We start from the raw sequence: 21,687 nt of genomic DNA on the forward strand, positions 1-21,687 counted from the left end.
TCTCTCCACAGCCATGATAAGTGTTTATAAGCGAAGACAACTCGTTAGTTTTAGGTCCGTGATACAGTTTAATTAGTTGACATGTACGGCACTGTCTCACAGAAGGTCTTCTAGCTAAACTCACGTGTTCATGATGTAAACTACACGTTTGAAGCTCTGACAAAACAGGATCTTGAGTCCACTCACGAGGCACCTTATCCCAAATCTTCTTTACAGCATTCGCAGCTACATTGACCAAAAATGCCTTTGGTAATGCATTTAACTCTTCTTCAGTAAAAGTGTTTAGTTTCTTTTTGCATGCATAAAACTTTACGATCGCCTTTTCAACTGCGTTACACTTAGTATCTGTTAGAAATGACATGATGTCTTTACTTTACAAATGTTTCTTTTACACTAAGGTTATTTCGACACTGCACTTTACATATGTTGTTCACTTCCCGACATGCACTGCGACACAACCAATCAAAGAGCATGCATACATGTTGTAAAGACTGTTTAGTTGTTTCTCTACTATGCTCTTTCGGAAGAGTTTTAAATGATGGGCACCCCAATTCATGCATGTCGATAACTTCACATGATGATGGTAGAAAATCACGCAACCATTCTTTCTTTTCACAACCCTTTAAAAGAACAAGATCTGCTCTTGACAAATGTGCATTCATCATTAAAGGTAGAAAACGATAAGGTATTCCTTTTTCTTCCCACTTCAAACCTAAATTGTTTTCAATCCACTGAGTCTGCTTTTTATCTTCATCTGTTTGCAAACAGTAAGGGAACGGTGGACTAAATCCTAAACTAACAAGTTTTGGTGCCCACAACACACAGCAATCTAACACAGCCACCTCTTTAAACACAAACTTGTTTCCGTTTACTTTAAAGCCTTGCACATCAACTATTAATGTTTTCGTCATGTTTGCACTCCACACTCTATCACTGTTTCCCGAAGACTAAAACTTTTAGTCAACGAACGGGTTTAAACATGCATGATAACGTCATCACTGCAGCACGTGCTTACTCTAGCTTACCCGATGCGTGATTAAACTTGTTCGAATTAACCGCCACCACATAGAGTGCAGCAGCGAGGTAAGCGATGTAAGATGGCGGTAGCTAAAGATGTCAGCACGGTGCTCTGTTGATTAAAGATGGCTGCTTGTCAAAAAGATTTTTTCAAGTTATCCGCCACCACATAGAGTGCAGCACTGAGGTTTGCGATGCAATATGGCGGGTGACAGCTTGTCAAAGGTAAGTAGCTAAAGAGGGCAGCACTAAGGTTAGCAATGCAAGATGGTGGATGACAGCTGTGACGTAAAATATTACCCGCAAGATAGCACCACGATGCCCTTTTCATTAAAGATGGCAGCTAGAATTTTTCAAATTAACCGCCTCAAAGGTAAGTAGCTAAAGAGGGCAGCACTGTTCTCTCTGGATTAAAGATGGCAGCTTGTCGAAAAGAATTTTTCAAATTAACCGCCTCAAAGGTAAGTAGCTAAAGAGGGCAGCACTGTTCTCTCTGGATTAAAGATGGCTGCTGAATTTTTTCAAATTATCCGCCACCACAAAGAGGGCAGCACGGTGCTCTCTTGATTAAAGATGGTAGATGACAGCTGAAGAGCGAGTAGAATTTGTTTCCAAATAAGAGCACGTAGAATTTACCGCCACCACATAGAGTGCAGCACTGTTCTCTCTAGATTAAAGATGGTGGATGACAGAAAAGCGCATAGGTTTGTAAAGCACGTAGAATTTGCCGCCACCGCATAGAGTGCAGCACTGTTCTCTCTAGATTAAAGATGGTGGATGACAGAAAAGCGCATAGGTTTGTAAAGCACGTGGAATTTGCCGCCACCACATAGAGTGCAGCACTGTTCTCTCTAGATTAAAGATGGCGGATGACAGCTGTCAGAAAAGCACATAGGTTTGTAAAGCACATGGAATTTACCGCCACCACATAGAGTGCAGCACTGTTCTCTCTGGATTAAAGATGGCGGATGACAGCTGTCAAAAAAGCACGTGAGTATGTTTTCAAACAAGAGCACGTGGAATTTTTCAATTTGCCGCCACCACATAGAGGGCAGCACTGTTCTCTCTGGATTAAAGATGGCGGATGACAGCTGTCAAAAAAGCACGTGAGTATGTTTTCAAACAAGAGCACGTGGAATTTTTCAATTTGCCGCCACCACATAGAGGGCAGCACTGTTCTCTCTGGATTAAAGATGGCGGATGACAGCTAACGAAATTGCCCGCATGATAGCAGCACAGTGCTCTATTGATTAAAGATGGCGGATGACAGCTGTCAAAAAAAAGCACGTAGCTTTGTTTCCCAACAAGAGCACATAGAATTTTTCAAATTGCCGCCACCACATTTCAAAGGTATCTAGCTAAAGAGTACAGCACTGTGCTCTGTTGATTAAAGATGGTGGATGGTAGCTGTCAAAAAAGCACGTGAGTTTGTTTCCAAACAAGAGCACGTGGAATTTTTCAATTTGCCGCCACCACATAGAGGGCAGCACGGTGCTCTCTTGATTAAAGATGGCTGCTGTCACGTGGAATTGTCTGCTACCACAGGTATCTAGCTAAAGAGGGCAGCACTGAGGTTTGCGATGCAATATGGCTGCTGTCAAAAAGCATTTTTCAAATTATCCGCCACCACATTTCAAAGGTAAGTAGCTAAAGAGGGCAGCACTGTGCTCTATAGATTAAAGATGGCGGATGACGGCTGTCAAAAAACACGTGGCTTTGTTTACCTCGCGCTAGTTAGGTTAAGTTGGTAGCACTAAGGTTTAGACCCGTCAAGATGGCAGCACTGCCGATGACAGGTGACGAAAGAGGGCAGCACGGTGCTCAAAGATGGCGGATGGCAGCTGTCAAAAAGCATGTGGCTGTCAAAAAGCACGTGGCTTTGTTTACCTCTCGCTAGTTAGGTTAAGTTGGTACCACCGAGGTTTATTCCCGTCAAGATGGCAGTACTGAGGTTAGCGATGCGTTGTTGTCTGTCAAAAAGCACGTGGCTTTGTTTACAAATCTGTCAAAAAGCACGTGGCTGTCAAAAAACACGTGGCTTTGTTTACCTCATGCTAGTTAGGTTAAGTTGGCACTACTGAGGTTTAGGCCCGTCATGATGGCAGTACTGAGGTTTGCGATGCGTTGTTGTCTGTCAAAAAGCACGTGGCTTTGTTTACAAATCTGTCAAAAAGCACGTGGTTGTCAAAAAGCACGTGGCTTTGTTTATCTCGAGCTAGTTAGGTTAAGTTGGCACTACTGAGGTTTAGGCCCGTCAAGATGGCAGTACTGAGGTTAGCGATGCGTTGTTGTCGATGACAGCTGTCAAAAAGCACGTGGCTTTGTTTACAAATTCAAATTTCGCGCTAGTTAGGTTAAGTTGGCAGTACTGTCGCGCTAGTTAGGTTAAGTTGGCAGTACTGGAAGAGGCCACTGGCTGAGGTGGAGGTGGCCACTGGGAGCCGGAGGTGGCGGTGGCGGCCGAACTGTCCAATTATACTACTGCCGGGTTTCAGATGGATTTGCCAGAGTGAAACATAAACAATATACTGCAGGTCCGGACTGCCACCGCTGCATTGTTTAATTGTTCAAGGTCTGGCAGTCGTTTGTATTATTGCTGATGTTTTTACGAAAATATGCACCTTAAAAATCATTCATTTCAGTTATAAATTATATGTGTTCTGCATTTTCCTTATAATGAAATATTTCTCCCCTGGAAGTTTTAGTGGTGGGGAACCTTTGAGATAAAATCGTCACTGGGGGGGCAAATCTCTCTTCCCCCCCCCCCCGTGATTTCGCACCCTGCTATTTTTCTTACGTCGCACCGACACAGATAGGTCTTACCGCGACGGTGGGATAGAAAAGAGTTAGGAGTGGTAAGTAAGTGACCGTGGCCTTAATTAAGGTACGTTGGACTGGTGTGAAAAAGGGAAACCACGGAAAACCATCTTCAGTGTTGCCGACAGTGTCACCCGAATGCAAGCTGATAGCTAGGTGATCCATGCAGGCCAGCCACTTGCTCGGTGGTTAGAATCTTTCTCGTAAGCAAGCCTGATGCCATGCTTCTGCACACCTGCCATTGTAAAGAATCAGATAATTTATTAGAAGTGTTGTTCTCAACTTGTCTTTATTTTCTAGCGCTTAGCTTTACTATTGCTCTGAGAAACTGGTATAATTCTATCCTTTACTTGGTAAATGAGAGCAATAATTCATTTTGGACGTGACGTACTTGCCCTGTCCTCGGTGGTGGGGAGGAACGAAGGTCACACAACCACTGGCTACTTGGTATAAAAGATAGAACTTTGAGGGAGCCGGTATCTGTCTCATCTGTAGCCAGCTGACCACACAGGCATCATCACCATGAAGTTCTTGGTAAGATCAGACTATCTTTATATATAAAAAGTAAATAACGTCTGTCTCTCCGCCTTCCGAAATATCTGGTCTAAACTATTTGTGTGAAATTTCATGAAATGCTGCACAAGCTTTTTCAGGGGAAACTGTCATATAACTATACATCTTTAATTTCAAAATATCGATTTCAAAATATCGATTTCAAAATATATTATTTGCGATTATTTTTGCAAGAAATCGCTAAATAGCTTAAAACGAGAAAACGGAAAACCACTTCGAGGACAGCTGAGGTAATAATCGAACCCACCTCTACTCAGTTGACCTCCCGAGCCTAAGTGGACCCCGTTCTAGACCTCTTACCACGTTTCAAATTCCGTGGCAAAGCCGGGAATCGAACCCGCTCCTCCGGGGGTGGCACCTAATCACGCCGAAGCTGCTAGACCAATTAAGCTGAAACGCAAGTCTGTTATAATTTTTCAGTAAAAAATCCTCAATCGCATGTTTTCCCCGCTACACAAAATGCATAGGAGCATGAATATGGTTTTGGGTTTATAAGACGAGAGAGCACATACAGATTCTTTGAATGTTCCCCTCTTAGTAGCCTCTTACGACATGCAAAGGAGGTAAAGAGTTGTAATAAATCAAAAGAAAAGCGAGTGTATCATAGAAGAATTGTGAGGAATAAAAAACATCCTAGACCGGGCGAGTTGGCCGTGCGCGTAGAGGCGCGCGGCTGTGAGCTTGCATCCGGGAGATAGTAGGTTCGAATCCCACTATCGGCAACCCTGAAAATGGTTTTCCGTGGTTTCCCATTTTCACACCAGGCAAATGCTGGGGCTGTACCTTAATTAAGGCCACGGCCGCTTCCTTCCAACTCCTAGGCCTTTCCTGTCCCATCGTCGCCATAAGACCTATCTGTGTCGGTGCGACGTAAAGCCCCTAGAAAAAAAAAAACATCCTAGACATCATATATGAAAGAAAACCTACAACCTATTTTCCAGTCATTGACGGGGTCAGGATAGGAATCGTGCCGGCTGCCGAAGCCTGTCGCACTCCTCTGGAGCAATGATTAAAGACTGACGGATGAAAATGAAATGATACTGGAGAGTGTTGCTGGAATGAAAGATGAGAGGGAAAACCGGAGTATCTGGAGAAAAACCTGTCCCACCTCCGCTTTGTCCAGCACAGATCTCACATGGAGTGACCGGGATTTGAACCACGGAACCCAGCGGTGATAGGCCGACGCGCTGCCGCCTCAGCCATATATATGTATATATATATATATATATATATATATATATATATATATATATATATATATATATATATATATATATAGAATTATTGTTATAGCCGGCCTCGCGGTGGAGGGGTAGCGTGCCTGCCTCTTACACGGAGGCTCCGTGTTCGATTCCCGGCCAGGTCAAGGACTTTTACCTGGATCTGAGGGCTGGTTCTAGGTTCACTTAATCTACGTAATTACAATTGAAAAGCTATCAGACGGTCTTATGGTGGCCCCGCTCTAGGAAGCGAAGAATAACGGCTGAGGAAGGAGATTCGTCGTGCTGACCACACGATACCTCGTAATCTGCAAGCCTTCCAGCTGAGCAGCGGTCGCTTGGTAGGCGACGGACCGTCGGGGCTGTTGTGCCATGGGGCTTGGTATATTATTATTATTATTATTATTATTATTATTATTATTATTATTATTATTATTATTATTATTATTATCATCATCATCATCATCATCTGTTTACCCTCCAGGTTCGGTTTTACCCTCGGACTTAGCGAGGGATCCCACCTCTACCGCCTCAAGGGCAGTGTCCTGGAGCTTCAGACTCTTGGTCGGGGGATACAACTGGGGAGGATGACCAGTACCTCGCCCAGGCGGCCTCACCTGCTATGCTGAACAGGGGCCTTGTAGAGGGATGGGAAGATTGGAAGGGATAGGCAAGGAAGAGGGAAGGAAGCGGCCGTGGCCTTAAGTTAGGTACCATCCCGGCATTCGCCTAGAGGAGAAGTGGGAAACCACGGAAAATCACTTCCAGGATGGCTGAGGTGGGAATCGAACCCACCTCTACTCAGTTGACCTCCCGAGGCTGAGTGGACCCCGTTCCAGCCCTCGTACCACTTTTCAAATTTCGTGGCAGAACCGGGAATCGAACCCGGGCCTCCGGGGGTGGCAGCTAATCACGCTAACCACTACACCACAGAGGCGGACTATTATTATTATTATTATTATTATTATTATTATTATTATTATTATTATTATTATTATTATTATACCGTCCTGTGGTGAAAAGGTAGCACGTCTGTCTCTGATTCCACGGCCCTGGATTCGTTCACTGGACAGATGAAAAATCTTAATTCCGGACTGAAGTGTAGAACGGTGTTCAGTTGATACGAGTTACAGGAAGAAAGCGCACAGTGAGAAGAAGATGATACTGACCTGCTTTACGTCGCAACGACACGGATACGTCTTATGGCGACGATGGGACAGGGAAGGGCTAGGAGTGGGAAGGAAGCGGCCGTGGCCTTAATTAAGGTACAGCCCCAGCATTTGCCTGGTGTGAAAATGGGAAACCATAGACAACCATCTTCAGGGATGCCGAGAGTAGGGTTCTAACCTACTATCTCCCGAATACTGGATACTGGCCGCACTTATGCGACTGCCGCTATCGAGCTCGGTACTGACATAGACGAACACTGGTTGCCATGGTTACAATTGTGACGTGAAATTGTTGACGTTAATTTAAGAGAGACTCCAGCCCAAACCCATCTCCACGTTAATAAATCCCAGAATGTGTATTCAAAATGCAATTTTCCTTGTAACTCTATTGTTCTCCAGCAATTTACGCGTTTACGTGTTGAATCACACGTTCCAGAGCACTCACAAGCCGAGCACTGTTCTCAGTAGGATCTGGACTAATTCACTCACTGGACACCAGAGTGTGCGATGCTTACGTAATTTGAAATCAATGTGTTGTAATAACTTACGTCATTCGAAAGAGTAGCTTATTTTGTATCTGCTCCAAGTGGATCGACTATTAACCTTAAAAAGGTCTTTAGAAATTCACAGAGTTGTTAACATAGCCCATTTCGTTGCCAGTGACATAAATGACAGCTTAAATGTCAACGAGGGGTAGGATGTGCTCTCGGTTACAATCCGCGTAAGCTTTTCTGAACCACAATTCAATCTAATAGTGTCACTTGAATAGAATCGTCTTAAGATAACAGTGCTTGTCTTGCGTTTGACTACAAAGTGGTCATCCATCCAAATTATGATCATGACCAAAGTCACTTAAACCCTAAGAAGATATATTAAGAACTTCGTGATTTAATGAGTCAGTACGTTGGATACCGGAAGAGTTTTCAGGGGAAAAAAATTATTTTACGCTTGAAAGTAGCATTAGATATGGTTGAAATCTGGAATGAGACTACAGATAATTTTTTTTTTTTTTTTTTGCTAGTTGCTTTACGTCGCACCGACACAGATAGGTCTTATGGCGACTATGGGACAGGGAAGGGCTAGTAGAGGGAAGGAAGCGGCCGTGGCCTTAATTAAGGTACAGCCCCAGCATTTGCCTGGTGTGAAAATGGGAAACCACGGAAAACCATTTTCAGGGCTGCCGACAGTGGGGTTCGAACCTACTATCTCCCGAATACTGGATACTGGCCGCACTTAAGCGACTGCAGCTATCGAGCTCGGTCTACAGATAATTAGGTCACTGGTAGATTGTTAGTTTCCAGAGACCAGGATCACAGGTTCAAATACGGCAGACATAAAAACATTCATTTGGCACTCTGTGTTGTACGATGTCAGCACGTAAAGTGTCTATACTGACACAATCGATGTTTACCTGACAAAATGAATTAAAACTCAACCATAGATTCTGCAACAGAGATCCATTTCTCTATAATCTGGTAAGGTAAAACGGATCGTCTAAATTGACAGCCTTAATAGCGTCAAAGGCAAATTACAGCAAATGGTGGCTGAGACCATAAGATTATTATTATTATTATTATTATTATTACTATTATTATTATTATTATTATTATTACTGGCTGCCTGGCTGAGACGTGCTCAGTTCGTCCCAAAAGGACGCGGGTTCTGTTACCCGTCAGTGGGGTTCGAACCACTATCTCCTGAATGCAAACTCATTGCTGCGCGCTCCTAACCGTACGGCGAACTCTGCCAGTGGAAGGAAATTCAAACCTGTCTATGTTTTTGAGCGTGTTTGTGAGTCGATCCCTCCAAGACCTTTGAAATAGTTTTAAATTTGTTGACAAGCAGTTCAATCCAGACCACTAGGACAACTATTGTAACTAGCACGAATGGGAAAGATATATTGCACTTCAAATTAGATGGCATCTCAGCATTTGGCTGATGTTAGTGTGAGGGATATGAATACGGCAGGATGGGGCCAGTGTTGGCACAGTGGTATTATTTTAACATGCATGTATTATACATTTAATTAGATGCATTCTTTTCAAATGGGTAATTTAAACGTACAGTGGAGAGTTTTCGGTTTAGGATCGTCAATTTATCTTACATTGTAATAGAGGGGAATTTTAGAAATACAATACATTTTTTATAAGAAAGTGTTAGAAATATCTAAGATACTCCAGTTCATTAATTAGCTTGTTTTATGAAGGTCTAGATACTTTGAATAAGGCAACGTTTTCTTGAGAACACATGTAGAGTGTGTGCCATATTTTCCTCTGATTTATAATATCTTCGTTTTGTTGAAACAGGCATCCCTCCTCGTGGCCATTGTCGCCCTGGTTGTCGTCGCTTCTGCCGTCGAAGAGTCCAGCAAGGACAAGCGTGGTGTGGCTGGTCTCGCTTACCCCAGTTACGCCGGTCTGGGCTACTCCAACCTGGGTTACTCTAACCTGGGCTACTCCAACCTGGGATACTCTGGACTCGGCTACTCCAGACTGGCCTACCCTGCCTACGCTGGTGCCTACGGTGGTGCCTATGGTTATGCTGCTGCTCCTCATTACATCGGCTAGATCACTTCTCGCCTTCTCTTCTATATCCTAGCTCTGTATTTCATTTCATGCAATTTCCTTAATAAAGGTTGTTCACCATAAATTTGTATCTGAATCTTTAACTCCCCGCAAATTATAGAAAATTATTTTTAAAAATCAATTTGTCAGTAGAGAAACATAATTTAATTTTGGAGATTTACTGTATGATATCAACAAAAATTGAAAGTAACCAGCCTTTCACAATCGTAAATAACCAAGGACAGTGAACTCTGCTGCTCCGGTCTGCCATTACTTCACGAGTGAGAAAGCCTGAATACTTTATATATATCTTGATAAGATCTTTATTTTGTATACTGTGTCACACACACCTGGCACTAAAAAAGAAAAAACATGTGAATTGGCCACAAGTGACAAATATTCTGTAGGAACTTCACGAATACTGAACAATTAATGATATTTCATCCAAATATCAAACAATGCATGCTGAAAGGGAACGTGCAGAAGGAAAGAGCAATAAGTATACCAAATAATTTCTTCAAAGAATTGAATATATTATGTTTTAGCATTAAAATGTCCGGATCTATGAATAAAAGTTTAGCGTGCTGGCCTTTGGTCAAAGGAGACCGGATTTGATTCCCGGCCAGATCGAGTATTTTAATTTTTAATGGTTAATTCGAAGACTCAGGGGATGGTGTATTTGCTATCTTAAGCATTTGGAGTTCAAAATACATAAGGCCCTATCCACACAGATGCGCAGGTCACCTATAAGTCGGCAACACGAAAGAACTGTGCCAGGCTACTCTGGAGACTACACGCCATTACCACCTGTCCACAGGCTCTTATAAGCTGAGATTTGTCCGAATTAAATTTTTCTTTTTCATCAGATCTTTTACCTCATTTGAAAATCTTCTTCTTCTTCTTCTTCTACTTATTCTTTACTGTTTACCCTCCAGGGTCGGTTTTTCCCTCGGACTCAGCGAGGGAACCCACCTCTATCGCCTCAAGGGCAGTGTCCTGGAACTTCAGACTCTGGGTCGGGGATAAAACTGGGGAGGATGACCAGTACCTCGCCCAGGCGGCCTCAAGGGGCCTTACGGGGGGATGGGAATATTGGAAGGGTTAGACAAGGAAGAGAGAAGGAAGCGGCCGTGGTCTTAAGTTAGGTACCATCCCGTCGTTTGCCTGGAGGAGAAGTGGGAAACCACGGAAAACCACTTCCAGGATGGCTAAGATGGGAATCGAACCCACCTCTACTCAGTTGACCTCCCGAGGCAGAGTGGACCCCGTTACAGCCCTCGTACCACTTTTCAAATTACGTGGCAGAGCCGGGAATCGAACCCGAGCCACCGGGGGTTGCAGATAATCACACTAAACAATACACCACAGACTTAATGAAATATAGTGTAGTGTAAGGGTTGATGTGATTAGTTGCAAGTCCTGGGTGCCAGAGTTCTATTTCCACCTCAGCCATCCTCGAAGTGCTTTTACGTGGTTTTCCATTTATTCTCCAGGAAAATGCATGGATGGTACCTAACTTAGGGCTACGGCCGCTTCCTTCTCTCTCCGTTCTAATATTCCCAACCACCACAAAGCCCCTGTGCAGCACAGCAGGTGAGGCATCTGGGCGAGTTCGTGGTCCTCCTTCCCATTTTTATCCCCGACCCAAAGTCTCTCGCTCCAGGACACTGATTTTTAGGCGGTTGAGGTGGGATCCCTCTCCGAGTCCGAGTGGAAAACTAACCTTGGAGGGTAAAGAAAAAACAAATTTTAAGAGCTTCAGAATGTTTTATTATTTTAAAATATATGAAGTCCGCCCTTTTTCAGTATAGCAGGTGAGGCCGCCTTGCTGAGGTACTGGTCCTCCTCCCCAGTAGTATACCTCCGCCTAAAGTCTCACGCTCCAGAACACTGCCCTTGAGGCAGTAGAGGTGGGATCTGGGATCCCTCGCTGAGTCCGAGGGAAAATCCAACTCTGGACGGTAACCAGATTAAGGTTAGAAGAAAATAATAATAATACGACTGAACTGCGGAAAACTGAACACCTAAGCGTAGTTTGTACAGTTCTGATCCCACGTTACCAAGAGTTCAGGATAGCAGACTTGTTCCTCCTCACGTCAGTGATTCATGCCAGGTGACTCAACGGCGCATTAAGCTGTCATTCCACTATCAAGGAGCAAGAACGATGGCGCTGTGTAGCCCGGATAGCTCAGTCGGTAGAGCATTAGGCTTTTAACCTAAGGGTCCAGGGTTCGAGTCCCTGTTCGGGCGGAAATTTTTATCATTTACCATAAAACTAAACTACATTCGTTGATCTTTAAACGTCTTGTGAAATTCATTGTGTAGGGTTATTGATATGGATAAGTTTTCGGGGCGGGGGAGGGGAGGCAATTGCAAACTACCTCACTCCTCATCTTGCCTAGTACGCCTCATTTTGGTGCTGCCATAGGTTTCTTGGGGGTTTCCTTATAACCGCATAACCCTTGATGGTGCTATTTGAGGATCCAACCAGCCTCTGGGCTGATGACCTAACAGACATGTTTTCGGGTTGGGTGTCTATCTGGAATTTGCGACTTCCATTTCCGAACACCATTGTAACTATGGCAACCTATGTTCGGTCAGTAGTGTCATCTTTACGTTGCTTCAAGAACCGACCATAGTGTGAACGAATACCATTTACTCTCGAATTGAACAATGTCCCAGCCACTTCCACTACGAGGAGTAGTACTTGCACCAATGTTGTATTAATAATAATAATTATTATTATTTCGTGTGGCTATTTCTAGCCGCGTGCAACTGGATGTTATTGTGGTGGAGGATAGTGTTATGTGTGGTGTGTGAGTTGCAGGGTTGTTGGGGATAGCAGAAACATCCGGCCCCCGAGCCATTGGAATTAACCAATGAAGGTTAAAATCCCCGACCCGGCCGGGAATCGAACCCGGGACCCTCTGAACTATATTAGTGTAATTTTTTTGTGTCCGCCTCTGTGGTGTAGTGGTTAGTGTGATTACCTGCTACGAAATTTTAAAAGTGGTACGACGACTGTAATGGGGTCTACTAAGCCTCAGGAGGACAACTAAGTAGAAAGGTTTCGATTCCCACCTCAGCCATCCTCGAAGTGATTTTCCGTGTTTTCCCACTTCTTCTCCAGGAAAATGCCGGGATGGTACATGACTTAAGGCCACGGCCGCTTCCACCCCTCTTCCTTGTCTATCCTTTCCAATCTTCCTATCTCCCACAAGCAGGTGAGGCCGCCTGGTCTCCTTCCCAGTTGTATCCCCTACCAAATGTCGCACGCGCCAGGACAATGCCCTTGAAGCGGTAGAGGAGGGATCCATCTCTGAGAAACCAAACCTGGACGGCCAAATGTCAACAGAAATAAAGGTTTTAATTCCTATGAAGAGAGTAATGCTGATTTAGTGTATGTGTGCATTTGTGTTGTGGATGCTTTAATTGAAAATCCTGTGTTAAGGAGACTTGCTGATCCAGAGATACTCCGTACATGCTTGCTTGGTTGAGCCCAGTACCGTAAAAATCATTTTCAGTGAGGGGTGTGCTTGTGATGCAGCAATTAGGGGTCGTATATTCCAAAAATTCATGATATGAGGAGGAATGTTTTTGTTATTTCCAAGGCATCAATAATTGTGCAGAGAAACCAGAAAATGTCTATCAAAGATGCTAATGAATCCGATCATCCATAATATGGTGCTGGTATGCGTGTGTTTTTTCCTTTAGAAACAGGGTAGACTTATGAGCATGAAATTTCCCTATATTTTCCTGCTGTGACGTAGTACTAATTGATGCCACGAGAGAACAACTAAACCGATTACAACGTGCTATGAACTCATGTATTAGATTTATCTTTTCCTTACGCTATGATGTTCATGTTACCCCTTATTATCGACAACTTTCCCTTCTAAAATTTGAACAATATAGAAACCTCCACGTGGCAGTATTAATCTTTCGAGTATTAAAAGAGAATGTCCCATACTACTTATCTTCACAACTAAATTTCCTATTCTCTTTCCACCAGCGTAACACACGCTCCGGCAGTACACTTGCTATCCCTCTCAGCAGGTCAGCAGCATTTAGCCGTTTCTTTGTTGCAAATGGAGCTAGAATATGGAATTCTCTCCCCCACAACATTAGAGCCATAAAATCCTTAAATTCCTTCAAGTTGTCTTGCCGTGAGCATCTCCTCGATGTGTGCCACCAGGCTGAATGAATCTGGTAGAGTGAATGTGTGTATGAATGTACGTTTACCGTGTTTATGGTATTTTGTGTCATTCAACTTTTAACTTGTAACGATAGTTTTAAGACATGACTAAGAATATTTATAGAGTTTATGTTATTTTGTTTCATAGTTTGTAATGGTATTTTTAAGATAAGATTATGAATATTGCTCTCAGATGTACAATGTTAATGAAGTGTGGTTAAGTGTAAGAGAGGACTATGAGTCCCAACTTCGCCACTACAAGTAAAGGCAAATATATAATATAATATAATATAATATAATATAATATAATATAATATAATATAATATAATATAATATAATATAATATAATATAATATAATATAATATAATATAATATAATATACTATTGCTTGTTTTAAACATTTTAGATTTAAAACACCATTAATTCAAATCTGTTGAATTTATTGGGCTGCGAAGTATTAAAATTCTTTTATCTCTCTTTCTTAGTCCGTTTACGGTTCAGGGTAGGTTTTTACCCCGGACTCAGCGAGGGATCCCACCTCTACCGCCTCAAGGCCGGTGTCACGAGTGTGAGACATTTAGTCTGGGATATAATTGGGCAGGAGGACCAGTACCTCGCACAGATGGCGTCACATGCTATGCTGAATAGGAGCCTTGTAAGAGATGGGCAAGGAGGAGGGAAGGAAGCGGCCGTAGCGTTCAGTTAGTACCATCCAGACATTTGCCTGGAGAAGAAGTTGGAAACCACGGAAAACCACTTCGAGGATGGCTGAGCTGGGAATTGAACCCCTCTACTCAGCTGATCTCCCGAGGCTGAGTAGACCCTGTTCCAGACAGCGTACCACTTTTAAAATTTCGTGCCGGCAATCAATCCCGGACCTCCGGGGGTGGCAGCTAACCACTACATCACAGAGTCGGACAAGTCTTGAAAATATCAATCCAAAGTGGGTATCCGTTAAAAAGGATGTTACAAATTCAGTTAGTTTATTAATCAAAGACTAAAACCTTTCCTTGACACGAAAGCTCTCGAGCTCTATCAAAATATTATAGTCATATTGTTGATAGACTTCTTAAAATATGTACCTGAAGTAGTTTGAATATGGGGCTGGGATTAGTGGGGGTACCACTTCTACTTTAGAACACACACAGTTTCTAGCTGCCCATCCGTAGCCATATAAGATCCCCATCTCTGCAATGTGATGGAGCTCCAATAACGAGTCTACAAAAATAACTATTAGCCTTGACCTTCTTGTCATGAAGATCATAAATAGGAATAGGCCTCTATCCTGCTGGTCTCGACTATGGACCACTCAGACTACGAGTAGCAGCATAACAGATCTATGGTCAAAAATACGGAAGATTAGTGCTATCTGAGAGCAACTCGGTTATTCTATATCAGAAAATCTGGTTCAATCCTCAATAACAGACGTAAAACTGTGGAATAGTCACTAACTTCACTCTCAGCAATAATAGATTAAATTGAACAAGAAATCAAAAAACAGGTCGGTGAAATGAAGGGGTGATAGGAAAAACAACCCTTGTTAATACAAACACTTTATCCAGGAGAGTGAAAAAATATTACACGTTAATTCCTTAAAGGAATATAACACTGAAATTATAGGTTTACATTGCTTCATGTTTTATCAATGTATTCTTTGTATTAGATTTAGTTCCTTAAGAAAACTTTTCAAGTTATTTTGCATTTTTTGAGACGTTCACGTTCACAAGAGTTATTTTTCCTAGAAATTCATATCAGTAATGTGGACATAAACGACCGTATAAGGCAACTGATGTTTGTATTTCACCTAACAATAATATTATAATACCTAGGTATCCCAATAAAACACCAAATCAAATCTTATAGCATTTTTAAATGCTATTTGTTCGGGACGTCGACCTATAGAGATCTTTTGCCCCTACTTGCACCATGTGTTATGAACCTGCGTGTAATTAAAATGGAGGAATTGTAGAGTGTTGAATGTGAAGAAAGGAACGTTAAGGACACGACGATATTAATCATTTTACAATTAAAAGCCCCTGACCCAGTCGGGAATCGAGGGACGAGCTAAGGGAATGCATCTGACTACTCATTCCGTTCGAGAGTATTTGTATGTGATGGTGAACACCTTAAAATTACATGGAATCACGCAAGAATATATATGAAATGGGGCGACATTCAGAGAACTTGTGTGATAGGGGACATTTTCATTGACTGTCAGCTCTACGGGGTGAACAATTTAATGTTGAAAACACTTCTTAGGAAACAAAGTAGGGACCGCATACCACACAAAAAAAAAAAAAAAAAACACGCAAAGTTGAGCAATTTTCTTTATTCTGCCGAAAGTTGAACGGCTAAAGGTACTGGATATGTTTCAAATTGTGAGTCTTGAATAGCTCTATCAAATAAAAACAAAAAACAAATTTACAAAATTATTTTTGGGAAAACAGCCTAAAATCACTTGTTTCTTTACTCGTTTTCTTTCTGTAATGTGTTCCTTGGTTCAATACCCTCAGGCGTTTTTAGATTTTTGAAATATGTCAACACCGCATGTAGTTATAAAGGCTTAAGTGAAACTCTGTTTTGGCTCACATTAGCGTGCGTAGTGGTGCTTAACTGAAGCAATGCATTGACTCACATTAACGCGCGTAGTGGTGCTAAACTGAAGCAATGCATTGACTCACATTAGCGCGCGTAGTGGTGCTTAACTGAAGCAATGCATTGACTCACATTAGCGCGCGTAGTGGTGCTTAACTGAAGCAATGCATTGACTCACATTAGCGCGCGTAGTGGTGCTTAACTGAAGCAATGAATTGACTCACATTAGCGCGCGTAGTGGTGCTTAACTGAAGCAATGCATTGACTCACATTAGCGCGCGTAGTGGTGCTTAACTGAAGCAATGCATTGACTCACATTAGCGCGCGTAGTGGTGCTTAACTGAAGCAATGCATTGACTCACATTAGCGCGCGTAGTGGTGCTTAACTGAAACAATGCATTGACTCACATTAGCGCGCGTAGTGGTGCTTAACTGAAGCAATGAATTGACTCACATTAGCGCGCGCAGTGGTGCTTAACTGAAGCAATGCATTGACTCACATTAGCGCGCGTAGTGGTGCTTAACTGAAGCAATACTTTGGCTCACATTAGCGCGCGTAGTGGTGCTTAACTGAAGCAATGCATTGACTCACATTAGCGCTCGTAGTTGTAGAAAAAGGGAAACTGCTAAGCTATTCGACCGGATAACGGTAATTAAGGAAAGGAATGTAATGTTTAGCAATAAATAAAGAATATGCTCTCATATTTTATTATATTTAATTTACCTAAAATTCGTAGCTCTTATCGCTAGGATGTTTTCAACATTGAGTTGCTTGCCTGAAGTGGCTAGAACTATGGATTTTGTCTTATTTCTCTGCCGCTATTCCTGCACCCTAAAGGGACCATGAGTATGAACTGTGCCCTGTATGAAGACTAGATTCTGTATTAGCTGGGTGCCCTTCCTGACAAAGGATGTATTCACGATTTGCTGTCTCTCTGGTAGTTGGTTTAGTGGTGAATATAAAGAGATTTGAGTTGAAAAAACAAGAACAACGCTGTCCCCGAGTCAGAAGAACTAACTAGACCCGGATAATATCAACGAAACGGCCTGGAATCGAATCAAGAACCCTCCGTCCAGAATAACCAAGGAGTAATGAGCGAGTTGCCCATGCGGTTTGAGTCACGTAACTGTGAGCTTACATTCTGGAGATTCGAGTTCCACCACTATCGGCAACCCAGACGATGGTTTTCCGCGGTTACCCATTTTCAGACCAGGCAACTGGGACTGTACCTTAATTAACGTTTTGGTCGCTTGCGTGCAAATCCTAGCCATGTCCTATCCGATCGTCGCCATGAAACCTCTCTGTAACGGTGAAACAAATAGCAAAAAGTATAATCCAAGAAGCCAGACCTAGTTTTCCAATCTAAGACAATTTTTCTTTCTCGAAAAGTATTGCTCAAAACCGAAAGTATAACTATATTCTATAACAAAAAATATTTTTTCTGAACGTGAGAACTTACTTCAACAGAAGAGCGATAATATGAGTTTCGCGATTTACACCTGCCGTCGTAAAGACTCAGACAATTACTACAAGTTTTGTTAACTTCTCTTTATCTTATGCCGCTCCATTTTACTATTGCTCTTAGAAACTGGTATAATTCTATCCTTTACTTGGTAAATGGGAGCAATATTTCATTTTCGACGTGACGTATTTGCCCTGTCCTCGCTGGTGGGAAGGAACGAAGGTCACACAACCACTGGCTACTTGGTATAAAAGAGAAGAACTTCGAGGGAGCCAGTATCTGTCTCATCTGTAGCCAGCTGACCACACAGGCACCATCATCATGAAGTTCTTGGTAAGATATAGATCTGTCTCTACATTACATATAAAAAAAGTAATTACGTCTGTCTGCCTTGCTAAAGATCGCGTCTGAACTATGGGGCGAATTTCAAAAAATGTTGCACAAATGTACCCAGGGGGAATTTTCACACGATTAACCGACTTATATTTTTAAAAATGGCAAGCCTCCGTCGCTCAAGCTATAGCGCACCGTCCTCTCACCGCTGGGTTCTGTAGTTCAAATCCCGGTCACTCCATGTGAGATTTGTGCTGGACAAAACGGAGGTGGGGCAGGTATTCCTCCGCGTACTCCGGTATTCCCTGTCATCTTTCATTCCAGCAATGGTCTCCAATATCATTTCATCTGACAGTCATTCATCATTGCACCAGTGAAGTGCGACAGGCTTTGGCAGCCGGCACAATTCCTATCCTCGCCGCTAGATAGGGGTTCATTCATTCCATTCTTGACCCGGTCGAATAACTGGAAACAGGCTGTTGATTTTCATATTTAAAAATGTTGGTCTGGAAATAGATGTTACTTCCACAAAAATATGTAAACAAAGAGAAGAGAAAACGAGATGGCGTCTTAATTTCTCACTCGGTCACTCCTGAACAATCGAACCAATTGAACTGAAAGCTATATCAGTTCAAATTAAATTCTATTCTCCAATAATTATCATTTCGTCGTGGTGAAAGGCAGAAAAATCTATGATGATGATTAGACCCCAGATTTGTATGCAGTAATATGTTAGAACGCAAACTAATTTGGTTATTAGGAAGAGTCGTCTAGCCCATTCTTCCGATAAATAGTGAGAGTAACGTACATTCTAACGTACCCCTAATGTTTATGCAAACCTCATAGCATAGCCGTTGTGTAAGGTAGACTATACGTGTTATTGGCTACAGTAAGTTTGCATCCCATTACTGAGTCCGACCCCGCGGTGTAGGGGGGCAACGCGTCCCCCTATCACACGGCGACACCGAGTTCGATTCCTGGCCGGGTCAGGGGCTTTTAGTTGTAAATGATTAATATCCCTGGCCTGGGGACTGGGTGTTTGTGCCATCCTTATGTCCCTTTCCTCACATTCAACACTTTACACTTCCGCCATTTCCAAATACACGCAGGTTCACAACATATAGTGCAAAGCAAGGGCAAAAGATCTTCTTACCTATTACTGCATAAAACTCCGGGCTGATGATTAGGGAAAAGCACAAATATGTCACAATGAAATTATTATTGTTATTACTGTATTCATGCCTTGTTCTACCTCTACCATTCTTACGGCCTACACTTGACTCAAAAGTAACTAAACAGGTCCTGTTGTTTCGAAGATTTGTCGACCGAGCTCGATAGCTGCAGTCACTTAAGTGCGGCCAGTATCCAGTATTCGGCAGCCCTGAAGATGGTTTTCCGTGGTTTCCCATTTTCACACCAGGCAAATGCTGGGGCTGTACCTGACTTAAGGCCACGGCCGCTTCCTTCCCACTCCTAGCCCCTTCCTGTCCCATCGTCGCCATAAGGCTTATCTGTGTCGGTGCGACGTAAAGCAACTTGTAAAAAAATAAAAAAGGAGATTTGTCGTATCAGTCTATTTCTTCTCATGGTCGATTTTTGCCGAATCGTTGTCCTCTTGCCAACGTGATTCAGTAACTCTTCATCCGTGATCCAGTCTGCCATGGTATGTCTAGCATTCTTCTGTTAAACCACATTTTGTTAAACCACACTTAATAATAATAATAATAATAATAATAATAATAATAATAATAATAATAATAATAATATAAAAACCCTTGGCAAATTAACGGCTCTAGTCTGCCAAGGCAGCTTCTGTCCAGCCGGGTAACTGCGGATACCGGCGTGCCTTTTAGTCAGCGTAATGACTTTCTCAGCGTATTGCTTTTATTTCTTGATCGGATCCGATGCCTTTCATGCCATGTACAGTTCCTTAATTGATTTCACACAAGGTTCAGTAAACTAGGTTCTACTCCTCAGTCTGAAATTAGAATATTTGCATAAACCGAGAACTGAATCTGGGACCTCTGGATAAGACGTCGACTCAGTACCCTTATATTTACCAGGCTGACAAAATAATAATAATAATAATAATAATAATAATAATAATAATAATAATAATAATAATAATAATAATAATAATAATAATAATAATAATAATTCGTATTCCGTACTTCCGTTTAATTTGCAGAACATGCCAACTACACTAGGTATACTCTAATTAATCTAGATATTCAACACTCGTTGACAACCAAACGTCAAAGTTATTAAAATGATTTTATTCGTATCACTAAATATTTGTCTCCCTCTCAAGGTCAGTGGTATAATGTCCGACCCTAAATTTCAGAATCCCGGTTTGGAATCCGGCTGTGCTACTGACGTTTCTGGAGGGTGAAAAGGAGTCCATTTAAGGCGCTAACTACCCAAGGTAGAACGACATGTCAGTTCTCCTACAAGGATATGGGTTCGAATCTCCATAAATGAGTCGAAAAATTTGTGATTTGTGATCATCTTTCTTCTCTGGCTGCTATTGCAACTTTCACTTTATTTTCTACATTTGTTTTGTTGCAACTTCATCCCAAATTCTGAGCGTTATTGTGCAATATCCAACGACAGTATTGATATGGGAAACGATAATGATAGTGTTTTGGATGATCAAAAGTAGAATTTACATTCATTTCTGTTCTTGAATGTGTTTTTAATGCGCGTTCCTTCCAAGACATTCGAAACAACTAATTTCGATGTCCAGGAATCGAACACAGACCATTAGGCCACCACTCCCTACAATTGGAAAATAAATATCGGACTTGAAGTAAAATACCAACTCAGCATTTCACTGATACCATTATGGGAAATACAGACCGGGACAAATGGGTTAAGTGTTACACGGTGATATTTCTCTAAAAAAAATTTGTATTCAATTCTTAATTTATATTGGTGCTGCATCTATAGCTAATTTAAATGTACTCGAATGCGTTCTGTGTTAGATTCGTCAATTACAGTACTTTTAGATTATAATAAAGGCAAATTATAAAAATACCTGTGATATTCCAGCTTGTTTTATAAACGTGTAAATACTTGTGGAGTATCAAAACGTTATCTTGTGAACAAATGTACAATATTGTCATATTTTCCTCTGATTTATAATATCTTTGTTTTGTTGATACAGGCATCCCTCCTCGTGGCCATTGTCGCCCTGGTTGTCGTCGCTTCTGCCGTCGAAGAGTCCAGCAAAGACAAGCGTGGTGTGGCTGGTCTCGCCTACCCCGGTTACGCCGGTCTGGGCTACTCCAACCTGGGTTACTCTAACCTGGGCTACTCCAACCTGGGATACTCTGGACTCGGCTACTCCGGACTGGCCTACCCTGCCTACGCTGGTGCCTATGGTGGTGCCTATGGTTATGCTGCTGCTCCTCATTACATCGGCTAGATCACTTCTCTCCTTCTCTTCTATATCCTAGCTCTGTATTTCATTTCATGCAATTTCCTTAATAAAAGTGGTTCGCCATAAATATGTATTTCATTTATTTTTCCTGACAGATAGCAGAATAATATATATAAAGTGGTTTTCATCAGTGAGAAGTTTGAGAAACGAGCCATGCTTGACATCATACTAATAAAAAAAGCACCGGTTTAGTCGTGAGTTACATACATTAATTTTTCATTAACACTCGAATTTTTCTCGAAAATATGTTAAATACAGTAAAGCTGCGACTATCGGCGGAATTGGGTGGCAATGGTA

At 42.1% G+C, this 21,687-nt stretch overlaps 1 protein-coding gene and 1 non-coding gene across 2 annotated transcripts; both read left to right on the forward strand.

The window, feature by feature from the left end:
* The first annotated feature begins 11,537 nt into the window (after nucleotides 1-11,537).
* On the forward strand, nucleotides 11,538-11,610 carry TRNAK-UUU (transfer RNA lysine (anticodon UUU)). The gene has a single exon. It is a non-coding gene; the product is annotated as a tRNA-Lys (tRNA).
* Nucleotides 11,611-17,916: 6,306 nt separating this feature from the next.
* Nucleotides 17,917-21,414, forward strand: LOC136883217 (lamprin 1.8-10-like). The gene is made up of 2 exons (XM_067155418.2): nucleotides 17,917-17,948; nucleotides 21,115-21,414. The coding sequence occupies exons 1-2, from the start codon at nucleotides 17,937-17,939 to the stop codon at nucleotides 21,373-21,375; spliced, it is 273 nt and encodes a 90-aa protein (XP_067011519.2). The 5' UTR covers nucleotides 17,917-17,936; the 3' UTR covers nucleotides 21,376-21,414.
* The last annotated feature ends 273 nt before the right edge of the window (nucleotides 21,415-21,687 follow it).

This window comes from Anabrus simplex, chromosome 11, assembly GCF_040414725.1.
Source record: "Anabrus simplex isolate iqAnaSimp1 chromosome 11, ASM4041472v1, whole genome shotgun sequence".
NCBI classification, from domain to species: Eukaryota; Metazoa; Arthropoda; class Insecta; order Orthoptera; family Tettigoniidae; genus Anabrus; species Anabrus simplex.